This window comes from Hyaena hyaena, unplaced genomic scaffold (assembly GCF_003009895.1).
Source record: "Hyaena hyaena isolate Hyena2069 unplaced genomic scaffold, ASM300989v1 scaffold_521, whole genome shotgun sequence".
Classification (NCBI taxonomy): Eukaryota; Metazoa; Chordata; class Mammalia; order Carnivora; family Hyaenidae; genus Hyaena; species Hyaena hyaena.
Genome location: NW_024081153.1, coordinates 264,656 through 281,274, shown reverse-complemented (window position 1 = coordinate 281,274; position 16,619 = coordinate 264,656). Strand labels below are relative to the sequence as shown.

The 16,619-nt window shown below is 37.3% G+C and overlaps 1 protein-coding gene across 1 annotated transcript in view; it reads right to left on the bottom strand.

The window, feature by feature from the left end:
* Positions 1 to 16,619, bottom strand: part of PATJ (PATJ crumbs cell polarity complex component) — a 358,255-nt gene that overhangs the window by 309,722 nt on the left and 31,914 nt on the right. The window contains exons 8-11 of the mRNA XM_039255282.1: positions 7,746 to 7,964; positions 6,629 to 6,728; positions 3,499 to 3,590; positions 1,803 to 1,944 (exon numbers count right to left, since the gene is read on the bottom strand). Coding sequence (XP_039111213.1) covers positions 1,803 to 1,944; positions 3,499 to 3,590; positions 6,629 to 6,728; positions 7,746 to 7,964 — 553 coding nt within the window. The remainder of the gene's footprint in view (positions 1 to 1,802; positions 1,945 to 3,498; positions 3,591 to 6,628; positions 6,729 to 7,745; positions 7,965 to 16,619) is intronic.

The following is a 16,619-nucleotide window of genomic DNA, read 5'->3' as shown; positions in this document are numbered from 1 at the left end:
AGTCCCATGTGATTGAAAAACCTACATATAACTTTTGAATGCCCCCCAAAATGTAACTAACAGCCTATTGTTGACCAGAAGCCTTACTGACAACATAGTCAATTAACAGATTTTGTTTATTATGTGTAGTATGCTGTATTCTACAGAATAAGTAAAAGTAAGCTAGAGGAAAGAAAATGTTATTAAGAAAATCTTAAAGTTTAAAAAAAACACATTTATAGAAAATACAGTACAGTATTGTATTGGAGAAAAAAAATCGACATATAAGTGGACGTATACAGTTCAAACTTGTGTTCCCGTGTTGTTCAAAGGTAAACTATAAAAAGTTGAAAAATATAGCCAGTTAAAAGTTCATATGATCTTAGCCTGAAATTTTCAGCCACATAAAAAATTTTAGATCATTAATCCACTGATCACACTAAAACCACAGCCTAGCGCTAGCCAAAGTAATGAGGCCAAAAGTTGCTAGCATAACTGGGGAGAATAGTTACATACCAAAGTTTATAGTACAGAGCAGTACATGATGTAATTGTATGCTACAAGTAGTATATAAATCGGTACACAAAAAAGATATACAAGGTATACAAACAGTAGGAGGTTAGAGGAGAAAAAGTAAGATTTAGAATAGTAGAAGAAGGTATTGGGCAATAGCTAGAAGGTGTTCCAAGCACTTGGAGTACTCTTCCAAGGGTGCTAGTAAAACCCACATGAAAAACATCTCAACCATTGAAGAAATGCAAATTTAGAGTCAAATTCGTCCCAATATAAATTTAAAATGTTGGCGTGCACAGGAAAGAATGCTAATTCGCAGATGACATACTTTATTTGATACAGTAGACTGAAGCCAAGGGCTCTATCAGAGCTATTAAAAACCATTACGGTGATATAAATATTTATGTAAACCTTTTAAGGTCAATATAGTATTGGTACAATTTGTACAATTTAGGCAATTTTTAATTTCATACATACGATGCAGCTGATAGGGCATCTGTCTTTCAGCAGCAAAATTTTCACTATCACATAAAATTTAAAAAGTTCCAATTTAAATATAAACCAATATTAGTTGAGTTAAGGCTTCCAGGCTTATTATATCTTCAGAAGAGAGAGAAAAAATATATTCATCTTCTGACAAATTCTAATGGAATTTTTTCTTACTAGTTGTATAACTAGTCTTTCATTTTAAATTGAATTTGTTTTCAGGACTGGCAAATTTTTCAATCTACACATTAATAACTTGATTATTAAAAAATCGGCATGCATACAATTTGTTCCATAATGAAAATTTGCTATTCTTTAACCAAAGTAACAAATATTTTACAAATAAAAATGTTCTTAATAAAAATCCTTATTTTCTCCCCTCTGTATTTCATAGGGTAAATCAGGAGACATTAGAATCAATTATTTTGTTAGAAGTAGTATGAAATCTGAAGTGTGCAAAACGTCAAAGCCTTAGACAAATGAGAGTCCCTAGAACAAAAGGTGTCAAAGATTTATTATTCAAATATAAGTAATAAATGAAATTTAGAAGCTTTTTGGAAAAATGATTTCCATCTCCATGTCAAAGAGCTCTCAGAGCTTAATGCATGTCAGGGTTCACGTTCTAACATTTGGAATGGCACATTATAATAGGCAAAGGAAGTTCATCTTCAATGCACAAATGGACTAGCTGATTCACTTCTCCAACACTACCTCACACAAGGTGGGCAATTATTCCTTTCCAGGCTCAGAGCACAACTTCTGTAGATAAGCTCTTCTTCTAAACCCAGACTACGTGGTGGGGAGAGGGAGAGTGGAATGAATACCTCTGTCTGAAGGCCATTCGTGTGGAGAAGCAGATGGCGATGTCTTCCTTCGAACCAGAGTCAGGTGTACCACTTGCCCTGCGTTTCGTAATACTTCAACAACATCATGGTTGGCAAAACCCTGAATATTCACACCATCGACCTAAAATATGAAGAGACATATTAAACAGAGGCTTCAAGTTAGCTACTATTTTCAACTCTGACAAGGCAGAATAAAATCAGGCAATTCATTTTATGCCACAATGAATTTGTATTAAACCTAAGGAATTATTTTTGAATAGGAGGCAAAATTAGTAGTAAAACACGCTAACAAACTTCCTGAAAACCTAGAGAGCAGATTCAAACTTCTACTCCAGAGACACACATTTTAACTGACAGCCCGAGAGGTAAAAGGTCTTAGCCTCTTATGCTATTCAGAGTTGAAAGTGCCATCAAAAATGGTCAACTGTTAAATACAGTTCTCAAGATGTACTAAATAGGAGCCAGTATTATCAAACTTAAAGAGGCCATTCAATACTTCATCCCTCTATCATATCATTATACGGTATTTTCCAGAAGAGATACACACATCTCCCCTCATTGGGTTTTCTAGTGCTGTGAAGAAGTATATGCAAGAAATGAATTTACTGATCTAAGTCAAGCCCAATTCCTCATTTCTGAAGTCCATCATAACACACAGGCCTCATTTCCCAAGCTGGCCAAACCATTTAGTTTTCCCTAGAAGTACTTTCTCCAAAGCATCCACTGCTCCTCTTGTCTCCATACCCTGACAATCACAAGACACTTCCAAATAAGCCAAGAGTCATGAAAGGGGCTTCTTCCCTAGATGGCTTGAAGGATGAAGACTCCAATGGCACCAACGAACATTTGTTTCTACATAAATCACTAAATTAAATGTGTGAGTGAGGGGGGCATATGTGTATATACTTCAAAAATATCATTCAAATTTGTAAAAATTTAACCAATTTCTACTAAATGGAGAAAGACCAGTCTGAATTGACAAAAGGTAATTTTTATATTCTCCAATATATAAAATAGTTCTATTTTGTATATATTCAAATTAATTAGTTAGTAGAAAATTTACTTTTATGAAGAGATAAAAAGAGCTGGCTAATAGCCTACTTTGTATGTAAAATGAGCGAGTTTAAAAAATACAAACATGCTTGAAAAATCTCTTGTAGGGGCACCTGGGTAGTTCAGTCATTTAAGCATCTGACTTTGGCTCAGGTCATGATATCATGGTTCATGAGTTCAAGCCCATGTCAGGCTCCATGCTGACAGCTCAGAGCCTGGAGCCTGCTTCAGATTCTGTGTCTCCCTCTCTCTCTGCCCCTCCCCAACTCACTCACACTCTCTCTTGCTTTCTCTCAAAAATAAATAATAAAAACATTTTTTAAAAAAATTTTAAAAAGTCTTTTCTAGAAGAATGGCAGAACATCTTTCAGATATATGTGTGCATATATATTTTTCTTCCCACCAATATAGTTAATGATTCCTTTCTTCACAGACAACAAAAACAAAAACAACGAAAAACAAAGCTAGGACCCCAAGAGTCCAAATCAATGAGAGGTCACTCAATTTAATTTTTTAAAACATTATGAGACTATATGAAGCCATTCTCCTCTCACACAGATTACAATAAAGATAACTTTCCCCCCTGCCTAATTCCATTCTAAAACAGAGGGCAGGTACTTACGGCAATTATTTTGTCATTCACTTGAATTTGGCCATTGTGGTACGCAGCGCTGCCAGGTATTATACTTTTCACATAAATCCCTGAAGCCTCCCCTGAGGTGCAAGAAAACATATGGAAAAAGGAGGAAAGCTCTAATTAGACCTTGATTGCAAAATTCCTATCAAGAGGTTAATTAGCTACCTCAGTCGGGCTGACTCTAGGCTTGATAAATACTATTTTGAACACAAGCAGAGAAATTGATGGATTATTTCAAACTGTCACCACCACAAGTGACCTGAATTTGAAATGATGTGACTGATGACTATTTCTGGAAAATTAATCAGTCATGGAACCCTGATGAAATGCACTCTCCGATAAACTGGAATTCAGGAGAGCCCAGGCAGTACGGCCCCTTCTGTTGGGCTGCCTCCCTTCTCCCCCGCTGCCTCAGAGCCCTCATCACTTTTCACCAGCACTCAGACAAGGGTCTCCTTCCTGGTCTTCCTGCCTACATTTAGTTCACTGTTAGCTTCCCAGATAAAGTACACACGGTGTTTAAAAAAAAAAAAAAAAAGTAGAATCTTCACAACATTAAATAATCTTTATAAAATATTCAAATAGAAACAAAGGGCTATGTAAAAATTACAACTATATAAAAAGTATGCACTCCTAGGGCAGAGACTAGAGGAGAAACTGGAAATTGAAAACTGTAACTCTGGATGATTTTATATTTTTATTCTTTCATTTCAAATGAACTTAAATACTGTCTCTGGATGAAAAATAAACACCAATGGATTCCTATTGCCTAAATAATTGTAAATTTCATAGAATCATACTCAAGAACCTCCATAATCTGACCCAAATATCTTTTTTTCCTTACATCCAACTACCATCCCTCCAATAAGACAAAAGTCCACACACACAAGACTTGATATTTCACCAAAACACTAAGTATTGTCATGATGTGTGGGAGCCCGACAGTGACCACGAGAAAGCATGGTTAGGGACGTGGGGATGTGCCTGCACACGGGACTCTCTGCTTAGGCAAATCATGCCTGCAAACAGGATGTTCTGCCAAGAGGCCTGCACACAATGTCCAAGGTTGATGATCTGCTTGCACACGAGGGAACATGCCCTCCTTAGAAATAAGGAGGAGGCTGCAATTGTGGGCAGGCCTCCTAGTAAACATGTTGTGGTCACTTCCTCCCTTTGCTTCCCCCTGTGCTTGGAATGTGTTTGGCTTCTTGCCCTTATTTGGTAAAGGAATGCATCTTGTAGATTTCAGTATGTATCCAGCTACCAGGGTATAAAATAAACCGCAAGGAGGCTTGCATAGAATTTTTCCTCCGGCCGGAGTTGTGTCTGTGTCTGTCTTTTGTGTGTCTTGTCTTTGTGTCATTTCGTCCTCAACAATAATGTTATCCCTTTTCTTTTTTTTTCTTCCTATAAACCTCACCCCTTCTACTAAAATCCTTTTTTGTGCCTAGCACAAATACCTTTCCTTGTGAATTCATTTCACCAAACTTAATCTTTCAACTGCCATATGATGACAGTTTGCTTAGATCTCTGTTAAAATACATATTCCATTTATCCTTAAATAATTAAAAGTTATTTACGTATTTCTTTCTCTCACTTGATCTCTCTTATATTCATTTTTCTATCCCTTTCAGAATGAAGTAACCCCCTCAAAAGTCCAATGAATAGAAAAAAACGAAAATTATTTTGCAAGACTACCTGTTAAATAGCATGCTGAGTTGTTAAAAGTTCATCACTGCCCACCACCCAGTCTCCAAAATGTCTTGTGAGGGTAAAGAAGGTAAATGATTCTTTTCTTTATTCAGTAACATAAACATCAAATTTTCTCAGTCTTCTATCAATTACTCACTTTCATTTTACTCTGTGTGTATACTGTTAGCTTTATAAGAACACTCCAAAAACTTAGTATAATATTTGGGTCATAAGCCATAAGTTTAGGAACTAAGTCATGAATTCTCTAACCAGAAAGCATATTAAGAGCTATTTGATATAATTCCCTCCCCCAACATTATTATACAATCCATACTTAGCTCTTTTGGAACTCATTTAAATTCTGAACCTAATAAAGGTGACACTTAGAAAAATCTAAAGGTTTGAAAACAGTTATTTCATTAGGCTAAAATAGCACAAGGTGGTCTGACATGAATTTCATTCAGGACTCTGAATACATTAGCACTCTTAATCTTTCCACCTGCTGTAAGTATGCAAAATAATAATTTTTTTAAAAAATTAACTTTCTAATCTTGCTATTTTTAAAAAACTAGAACATTTCTTAACTCTGAACTCATGTTGCTAGCAAATATTTGGGCAAAAGATTTATTTTACCTTATTCTAATGACTGTCTTAGAATAACAGAGTAACTCGTACAGTGAAAGTTACCAAATCTTTACATGTAAGAGTTGAGGGGATATTATTCAGAGATTCTTGGGCCATGTATTTATTATTACAATAGAACCCCTTTATATGACAGGAAAATAATTTTAATTAAAGAATTTGTTTTATATATATTTTTAGTGGTTATACTAATACTTTGACATTTATCATATGAAATACAGTAATTCTTTTATTTTTATCACACCTAAAGTGTCTTAATATGTAATAGTCACAATATTTAAAATATATCTAAGAAATAAAAGAAGGTACAATTCAAATACTATATGACAAGTTGGATATTAAATCCTTAATAGTGAAAATCAAGTCAACTATAAAACTACTGAGATAAAACTGTAATTCTCTAATTACTGAAAAGTAACCGGTTGCCACTAAAAATACATGGTTTATTGTTCAGTGTTTAAAATCTACAGATAGTTAATTTTACTACCTAAAAACCTTAACATCCTTACAATTATTTCCAAATATAAAATAGAAATGATTTGGGGCACCTGGGTAGCTCAGTCAGTTAAGCATCTGATTTCGGCTCAGGTCATGATCTCACAGTTCATGGGTTTGAGTCCAGCATCGGAGTCTGTGCTGACAGCTAGCTCAGAGCCTGGAGCCTGCTTCCGATTCTGTGTCTCCCTCTCTCTCTGACCCTCCCCTGCTCACACTGTCTCTATCTCTCTCTCTAAAAGAAATAAAACATTAAAAAAATTTTAAATGGAAATGATTCATTTACCTGTATGAGCAGTTCCAGTATAGCCAACAATTCTAATTCCAAGACTTTGTCCATCTTTTTTAGTGAGTTCAACATCATAAGTTTCAAAAAGAGAACTGTCCTAAAAAGAGAGAGAGAGAGAAAGGAAAAAAACTTTTTCATAAGTTTGAGCCTTGCATCAGGTGAGTTCGAGCCCCACCTTGGGTGAGCCCTGCTTCTCTCTCTTTCCCCGTCTCTCTCCGCCCCTTGCTCACTAGCACCTTCTCTCAAAAAAATAAAATAAAATAAAATAAAATAATAAAATAAAACAAAAGAACCAAATGTAAAGAAAAATTTAGAGGCAAATGGTAAGAATTATTGTGAATAATAATTATTGTGAACAAAAACTGTTGACCTACAACTTTTTTCATTACTTATCTTCTAATTTAAAATAGTTCTTTAAAAGAATAAAGTGTATAAAAATGTGATTCAATTCAAAACACTAATTTGAGTGGCTCGGTCGGTTGAGCGTCCAACTTTGGCTCAGGTCCTGATCTCACAGTTCATGAGTTCGAGCCCCACGTCAGGCTTTGTGCTGACAGAGCCTGGAGCCTGTTTCAGATTCTGTGTCTCCCTCTCTCTCTGACCCTCCCCTGCTCACTCTCTCTCTCTCTCAGAAATAAATAAAACATTAAAAAAAAAAAAAAACTAACTTGAGAAAGAAAACTGCTGATTGCATCAAATTCTCACTTATCACACAGCTACACTGGTCCCCACTACTGAGGGAGGCTCAAGAGAACTAGAGTGATGGAAGGGCAGAAAGTGGCTGTACCCAGTTTGGAGAGGAAAACAAAAATGATGTTAACAGCTCAGACAGCAAACTTCCAGTCACAAGGTTCCAAGCAGGGAGAGGACAACAACTCTGTAGAACCGCATGAACGATGTAGAATGACGTAGATGTAGAATGCAGATGAGTGACGGCCTTCCACCTCTTCCCACCAAAATCACTTCAAACTTGTCTAAGGTCTCTAAACTGGGTTCTTCTTTGCTTCTTTGGGGACACTACTCACACCCACTGGCACTCTGAGTTGAAGGCATTTCTGATCTTGCAGGACCTCATACCCAGTATTTAAGGTGAAAGAATGGTCTGTATACTCACAACACCAGGGCTCCTGTTGGCTACAGCAGGCAGGGCTACAGGTAAGGCTGCAGGGGGAGGAGGGGTTTCAGAAACTTCACCAACTGGGTCTCTTGCAACAAGCATCCTGACTGAATTCCCACAGTTCCTTAGCACTTGGGCAACTTGCTCGCTGGTCATTCCCTGCACATCTATGCCACCAATCTTCAAGATGTGGTCCCCCGTCTGGAGTCTTCCATCCTTTAATTCAAGAACAAAACAAAATTAAGCCACTCTGGAAAACAGTATGGAAGTTCCTCAAAAAATTAAAAATAGAACTACCCTGCAACCCAGCAATTGCACTACTAGGTATTTGTCAAAGGATACAGTGCTGTTTCGAAGCGGCTCATGCACCCCAATGTTTACAAAGTACTGTCGACAACAGCCAAAGAATACAAAGAGCCCAAATGTCCACTGAAGAATGTATAAAGAAGATGTGGTGTACATATACAATGCAATACTAGTTGGCAACCGAAAATAATGAAATCTTACCATTTGCAACAACATGGATGGAACTGGAGAGTATTCTGCTAAGTAAAATAAGTCAGGCAGAGAAAGACAAATATATGATTTCACTCATATGTGGAATTTACAGTATAAAACAGATGAATAAAAGGGATGGGAAGCAAAAATAATATAAAAACAGGGAGGGAGACAAACCATAAGAGACCCTTAAACACAGAGAACAAACAGAGTTTCTGGAGAGGAGGGGGGAGGGGGCTAAATGGGCAAGAGGCATGAAGGAGGGCACTGGTTGGGATGAGCACTGGGTGTTACATGTACATGATAAATCACTAAATCCTATATCTGAAATCATTATTATACTCTATGTCAACTTGGGTTTAAATTAAAGAAAAAAAAATAATTTATTCTAAGAAATCAGTGATTTAATTTCACTAGCTAATAATAATTCATCAGACTTTCAATTCTGGCAAAATGGCTGACAAAGAAACCATCTATAGAACGCTAAATAAAACATAACAGTCTTAATGAATGCTAAACTGGCAACAAAAAAAATTAAAAAAGATGGGGTAGAGAATGTGTTCAAAAGGAGAAGAGTAACCAGAATTCTAAAGTGGACATTTGCTCAAGGGGATCACTTCATGCCTGATGGCTTAGAGCCAGGATATTTATGGCCACAAAAGGAAGAGATCAGAAAGCCCTGGGCCTCAAGAAGGGAAGGAGTTTGGATCAGAAGTCTCCAGCATAAAGCTAGAAACTCTCAAGGCCAGCAAACTCAGTGGCATGTGTGAGGATCAGCAAGATGTCAGTGTAGCTGGAAGAGAACGAGCAAAGAGGAGAGTAGTCAGGAGGAGAAGGGAGCATTAACTGAAGGTCAGCAGTGCAGAGCATTTACTCTGAGCCAGTGGGAAAGGAAGTCACTGAAGCATTCTGAAAGAGAAGTGACATTATCTGACTTACTTTTAACAAGATCCTCAAGCTTCTGTGCTGAAAATAGACTACAGGAGAGGAAGCCACAGAAGCAGATACCAGTTAGTAGACTAAAGCAGTAATCTAGAATGAGACAGCAGTAGCCTGCAGACTGGGTTAGCAGTTGGAGAGTTGAGAAGTGAGATCCTAGATCTATTCTTAATGAACTTTTACCAGGCACTACTGATACTTTCTACAGGAGGTGTGAGGGGACAAAAGAACTTAAACCTCCAAGGTTTTAGCCTAAGCAACTGAAAAGACAGCCCTCCTATTGATGGAGATAAGGAGGACTACATAGCAATGAATGGATGGGAGTAGAAATCAGGAGTTCGGTTTTAGAGATAGCCAATCTGAAATGCTATTAGACATGCAAGCGAAATGTCAAATATGCAGCTGGATATACAAATTTGGAATTCAGGAGAAAAGTCCAGACCACAGAGTTAAATTTAGGAGTCATTAGCATACATAAAGTCAGGATTCCGGATGAATTTAAAGCAAGGATATGTGATATTCAATTACCTTTCTCTTAATGTTTATTTTTGAGAAAGAATGTGTGCGCACACATCCCAGCAGGGGTGGGGTAGTGAGAGGGAGACAGAGGATCCGAAGTGGGCTCTGTGCTGACAGCAGAGAGCCCAATGTGGGGCTTGAACTCATGAACCTCATTCAAGATCATGACCTGAGCCAAAATCAGACACTTAACCAGCTGAGCTACCCAGGTGTCCGTGATGTTCTATTTCTTAGACTAAGTAATATGTATATTCATGATTATTGTCATTACTTAAAATGTGCACAGCCATCATACATACTTCTTTATATACATTTTATATGTATCTCATACACAGAAAATTTTAAAACAATAAAAAAGCACATCAGTTCAAAATGTTTAACATTTCATTCTACCTCCATTTGTGAAATTCTTGAAACAGCGGACCCATCTGCATTTTGTTTCATTGGAAATTCTGAATTCTCTTTACTTCTCTTTACTATATTAGAGATACCAAATTTTAACACTAGCTGGTTTCAAAAAATTATACCTGCAAAACACTTTACAGGTCAAAAATCACCTTTCATATATCCTCATTCAGAGAGGGACTTTATTTTATTTTTAAAGTTTACTTATTTTATTTTGAGAGAAATAGACACAGTACAAGTGGGAGAGGAACAGAGAGAGAGAGAATCTCAAGTAGGCTCTGCACTGATGGGGCTTGAACCCACGAACCGTGAGATCATGAGTTGAGCTGAAACCAAGAGACAGATGCTTAACCAACTGAGCCACGCAGGAGACCCTGAGATGGACAACTTTAAAAAAGAACAAATGAAGAGGTGCCTGGGTGGCTTAGTCGGTTAAGCGTCCAACTTTCACTTAGGTCATGATCTCGCGGTTCGTGGGTTCGAGCCCCGTGTCGGGCTCTGTGCTGACTGCCAGCTCAGAGCCTGGAGCCTGTTTCAGTCTGTGACTCCCTCTCTCTCTGACCCTCCCCTGCTCACGCGGTCTCTCTCTCTCTCTCCTAGAAATTAAAAAAAAAAAAGAACAAATGGAGATTCAGAAAGGTTGACTGACCTGACTAAGGTCATAAAACTAATAAGTAAGAGAACATAAGTTCAACTCAAGCTGTCCCACTGAAGACCAGTTCTCATTAGGCTTTATCTTACACTTGGACACCTTCAGAGTCACACTAGTAGATAATAAATTCACTCTTTTTCTATTCTCCAAGAAACTATAACTGTCAAACAGCTTAAATGAAATGAATATGAAAAGTAGGTATTTTGCAACTGGGAGAGAAGGACAGCCTGAGAATGGAGCAATGAGCATCAGGCTTGTACAGTACTAGGCTTCATATTCTTGGCTCCAGACGGCACCATCTGTAAGGTACAGATGAAATTCAGAAGAAAAAAGTAAAACAAAATGAAACAAAAAACCGTAAGACTAAAAAGTTTATTCCCCATCCTTCCTTTTCTCTAATTTTGCAGAAACTTGAATGAAAGTATTAGATCAAAAGACTGAGTAAAAAACTATGGGCTTTGTTTTTAAGTCTGAAGGTCCCAGAAGCAAATGGAAGAGGAGAAGAGGAGGAAAATAAATGCAATTTGATTCAGAAACTCAGAAAAAGACAAATGCAAAGAGGAAATTAGAATTGGTGGATTTCTGGGGTGCCTGGGTGGCTCAGTTGGTTAGGCATCCAACATTGGCTCAGGTCATGATCTCACAGATCGTGGGTCTGAGCCTTGTGTTGGGCTCTGTGCTGACAGCCCAGAGCCTGAAGCCTGCTTCAGTTTCTGTGTCTCCCTCTCTCTCTGCCCTTCCCCAGCTCACACTCTATCTTGCTCTCAAAAAAAAAACAAAAACAAAAAACCACCCCACAAATGTTAAAGGAATTGGTGGATTTCTACTTTATGCACTGATAATTTGATATTCTATCAATGTAACAACTTAAGATAAAGCAACTACTCAAGAGAAAGTCAGTGGTCATGATGAAAAACAAGGGTAAAGTGGCCTCTGTAAATCAAACCATCCTTGAACAAAATTATGGCTGGACCAAAAAATAAAGAATTTGTCAAGTAAGTGTTTTCATACTTAGCTTGGCCAAAGAAGGGTACCTCACCGTAAGTATATATTTAGTCACTTCCTAGGCACTATTTTTTTTTCCTATTTTACCTCAATTCAATTTAAAATGATGTAGATAATTTGCATCTGTCACTGAAAGTCAAACACTTTCTTCTTCCAGAAAAACAGGTGTTCTAAGAAATTCCTAAGTGCAAAAACAATCATCAGTCAGATTGATAGGAAAGACACCAAAATGACAGCAACCTTGTTAAGGCCTACAGCTCTAAACATTGCATTTTGCTGATATTTTCTGATCAACATTCTCCTTCCACAGCTACTTCCATAACTACTGTGCAAGGAAAATAAAAGGCATAGAGTCCTTTCTGTTCTTTAATAGAAATCATAAATCAACGGTAGCCAGTAAGTAGTTATACCAACATTCAAAGACAGGGTGTTGGGGCACCTGGCTGGTTCAGTCAGTGGAGTATGTGACTCCTGATCTAGGGGTTGTGAGTTCAAGCTCCACATTTGGTGTAGAGATTACTTTAAAAATAAATAAATTGGGGTGCCTAGGTGGCTCAGTCAGTTAAGTGTCCGACTTTGGTTCAGGTCATGATCTCACGGTTTGTGCGTTCAAGCCCCGTATCAGGCTGTGTGCTGACAGCTAGCTCAGAGCCTGGAGCCTGTTCAAGATTCTGTATCTCCCTCTCTCTTTGACCTTCCTGTGCTCACGCTGTGTGTCTCTCTCTCTCTCTCTCGCTCAGAAATAAATAAAACTTTAAAAAAATTTTAAATAAAAATACAGAGCATGCTAATCAAACATTCAAATATAAAAATGTATTAATCCATGGATTCTTTGACAAGAGAAAAATAATTATACATATAGACTAAGATAGTATGAAACACAAAAATTAAAACAGCTAATCTACTTCCACTTTCTCAAAAATAAATAAACTTAAAAAGGGGGGGTGGTGCCCGGATGGCTCACTCAGTTAAGTGTCCAACTCTTGATGTCAGCTTGGGTCATGATCTCATAATCCTAAGGTGGAGCCCCACATCAGGCTCAGCACAGAGCCTGGAACCTGCTTGGGATTCTCTCTCTCAAAAATAAATTTAAAAAATTAATGATAACAGCTGATGTAATAGGGTACTACATATTACTGTGAAAGCATTAAAAGTATCATGTATTCACTTTAAAAAGTACCTTAATCAAAGTTAGCAATTATAGACTAAAATATAATTAGTTTGTATCTTAAGTTCTCTGATGGGCAGACTGGATGAGGGGCATCTGGCTGGCTCAGTCAGTAGTAAAGCATGTGACTTTTTTTATGTGTATGTATGCATGTAAGTATGTATGTATTTGGAAGGAAAGAGAGCATGTGCCCAAGCCAGGCAGAGAGAGAGGAAGACAGAGAATCCCAACCAGGCTCCACTCTCTCAGTGCACAGCCTATGTGGGGCTTGAACTCATGAACTGTGAGATCATGACCTGAGCCAAAATCAAGAACCAGACATTTAACCTGGTGAGCCACCCAGGCATCCTGAGCATGTGACTCTTGATCTCAGGGTCATGAGTTCAAGTACCACATTGGACATGGAGCCTACTTAAAATAATAATAATAAATTTTAAAACTTTTAAATAGGAGTTCCTGGGTGGCTCAGTTGGTTAAGCATCTGACTCCGGCTCAGGTCACGATCTCACAGTTCGTGGGCTGGAGCCCAGCATCGGGGTCTATGCTGACAGCTAGCTCAGAGCCTGGAGTCTGCTTCGGATTCTGTGTCTCCCTCTCTCTCTGACCCACCCCTGCTCGTGCTGTCTCTAGCTCTCTCTCTCAAAAATAAGTAAAACATTAAAAATAAAAAATAAAAATAAAAACTTTTTAATGTATTATAAATAAAACAAAATAAAAATATTTGAAACTCTAAAGAAATTCAAGCCTCAGCTACAAAATAAATAATTTGTTTCTTTGAAAACTAAAAACAGAAAATAAAATTATTACTAGTTTCGATTCCAGGTCAATTCTATCATTGGTGTTTAATCAAAAGGCAACCTAACATTGGCAGAAAACAGTGACTTTATAAAATAAACACTATTTTCCTTAAGGAATTAAAGGAAGAGTGGGGGGAAGGGGGGGATGGGCATGGAGGAGGGCACTTTGGGGATGAGCACTGAGTGTTATGTGGAAACTAATTTGACAATAAACTATTTGTAAAAAAAAAAAAAAAAAAAGGAATTAAAGGAAGATAATACATCTAAGTATATCTATCTATCCTATCCAACTCAAATTCCCAGAGCCCTCATCAAATGATATTTAAGGATAAGGAAAAGATCCGTTTATAGACTCAAAGCAAAATTTCTTGGGAATAACCGACTATTCATTAGCCTCAAACTGGGCCTCACTTAATTCTAGGCTGAAAATTCCTTATTGTACACACCCACCCTCCAATCCTTGCTTGGTTACATTCCTTCTTAGTATGAAACATTACTGGTTAGTTAATGTGACTTATGATTTCCGAACTCCAAAACATCAATAATTCATGACAACTTTAAATAGGCTGCTTTGTTATACTTTCTAGAGAAAATAGGATTAAGTCAGTGTACCTGATTTCTCTAGAATTTCTCCAGACCACAAGAAAGATACTTATGTAAAATGAAGTTTTACTCTATCCATTTTTAATTCAAAACAAAAATAAAAGCAGAACTTCTAAGTGCTGAATATTTTTGAAAATTTTGCCATAGATGAATGGAATTCTCAAAAGATGTATGTTTCAGGCACTGTGAATTTTGGAGACTATCTGAGGATTATAGGTAGATATAGGTTTAGAGATTTATATGTTATTATATAGTTATATATTATAGGTTATAGATTTATAACATAGATTATAAGTCTTTTAGCTCCCTTTACATGATACCATATAATTTTCCTATCCATGGAATTGGCCCTGATTACTGATTGGTCATTGTAACTAAATCTCAGTGTTTCCTAAAAAGTTCATATAAATCAGTATTTTTCTATTCATTTACTTTATAACATTAGAGACAGTAGACAGCAGAAGGACAAGGACAGGCTGTGGAGTCAGACACACCCAAGTTCAAATCCTGGCTCTACTTTGATCAAGCTGTATAGCCAAGTGTCAGTTATTAATTCTACCTAAATCTCAGATCCTTCTTAAGCAAAATGAGAATAAATCCCTCTCCTACTGAGTTGTGGGCATTATACTCAATACTGTATGTAAAGTCTTTAGCTTAATGACTTGCTTATAGCAAATCATCAAATGCTTCTGTTTCTGCCCCTTGAGGCTGAGTGGCCTCACTTAGGTGTTCTTTGCCACACTCCCTCAACTGTACCCACCTTTTAACTATATATTATCTGTAAACACAAAAGGAAACAGGGAGCTACTTGATGAAACTCTTTTAAAATAATAAATATGGCATTCTTCTTCTAACTTTCTACTACCTCATCTTACATTCTTTGAACAAAGTAGTATTAATTAACCCCACTAGCTGAATGTAGAGATCACTTTACGATCACTCTTGATCACATCTAAACTAATGACCTAAGACATCTATATTCCCTTACCATAAATATTGCCATAGTGAATAGTGAACATTGGTATCCAAAACAGGAGTATATTTTAATTAAGAGCAATAATTCCTTTTAAGTCTTTCAAAGCTATGATCAGGCTGGAGCGCCTGGGTGGCTCAGTCAGTTTAAGCATTCGACTTCAGCTCAGGTCACGATCTCACAGCTTGTGGGTTCAAGCCCTGTGTCAAGCTCTGTGCTGACAGCTCAGAGCCTGGAGCCTGCTTCAGATTCTGTGTCTCCCTCTCTCTCTGCCCCTCCCCACTTGTGCTTGTCTGTCTGTCTCTCTCTCCAAAAAAAATTAGTAAGAAGAAACAAACAAAAAATGTAAAGCTACGATTAGGCTACATGATCAACAACTTGTAAAGGTTTAGTAACAACACAAGAATCTGTTGAAGAGATTTTATCTGCCATTAACTGAGATGAGGAGAGGGGATGTCTTTGTCCCCTATGACTAGACTTCACCATATTCTGTACAGGAAAAATCCAATGATTCTGCTGCTTCTAGAGCTGGCTATTTCCTCTGCTTAGACCAACTCTGAACAAGTATATATCAGAAAAAAACATTAGGATGAACTTAGACAAATAGATTTAAGCAGTAAAACATAGATTTCAGAGTCAAACAGATGTGGGTTCAATCCTAACTTTGTCATTTCCTAGTTGAGTAGCCTTGGGCACTTTCTTAACAGCTTTCAAATCCATAATTTGAAAATAAAATTTATGGCTGTTTTAAGGATTACAGGAGAATAATACATGTTAGGTAGATAACAATGTCTGGTATAAACACTTGCTTCTCCATCATGACTGATGGGCATACCACAACCCCCTCCCTAATGACCTGAAATAGTGACAATCCCTTCCAGTAAAGGCTAAATATCAGACCTGGGCCTTTCCCAACAGTGTCTCAAAGGGATTAATTTGGGAAACTACACATCATATTCTCCTTGTGACAATTCTTAATGCGCATTAGGATATTAAAAGCTCAGAAAATTCTTACAGTAAAAAAGTCCATTTGATTTCATTTAACTTGGTGTTTTCTAAATTTATCTGACCCTTTGTTTTTCATGGTAATGACTCCACTTTGCATCTTGAAAAACGCTACTCCAGCAAACAAGCCTATGAAGATTGCTAAGAGGGAATGGAAGGGGAGAGAATGTAGGAAAAGATATCAAAATAATCCACAATACCTCATCCTTTTTCAGGTTACAAAAAAATTTCCAAAAACCCTTAAAGAGTATGCTTTCTGCCCCCAAATGTGTTGTGAAGGCCCATAAAATGGCCATTCTTAGCCTTT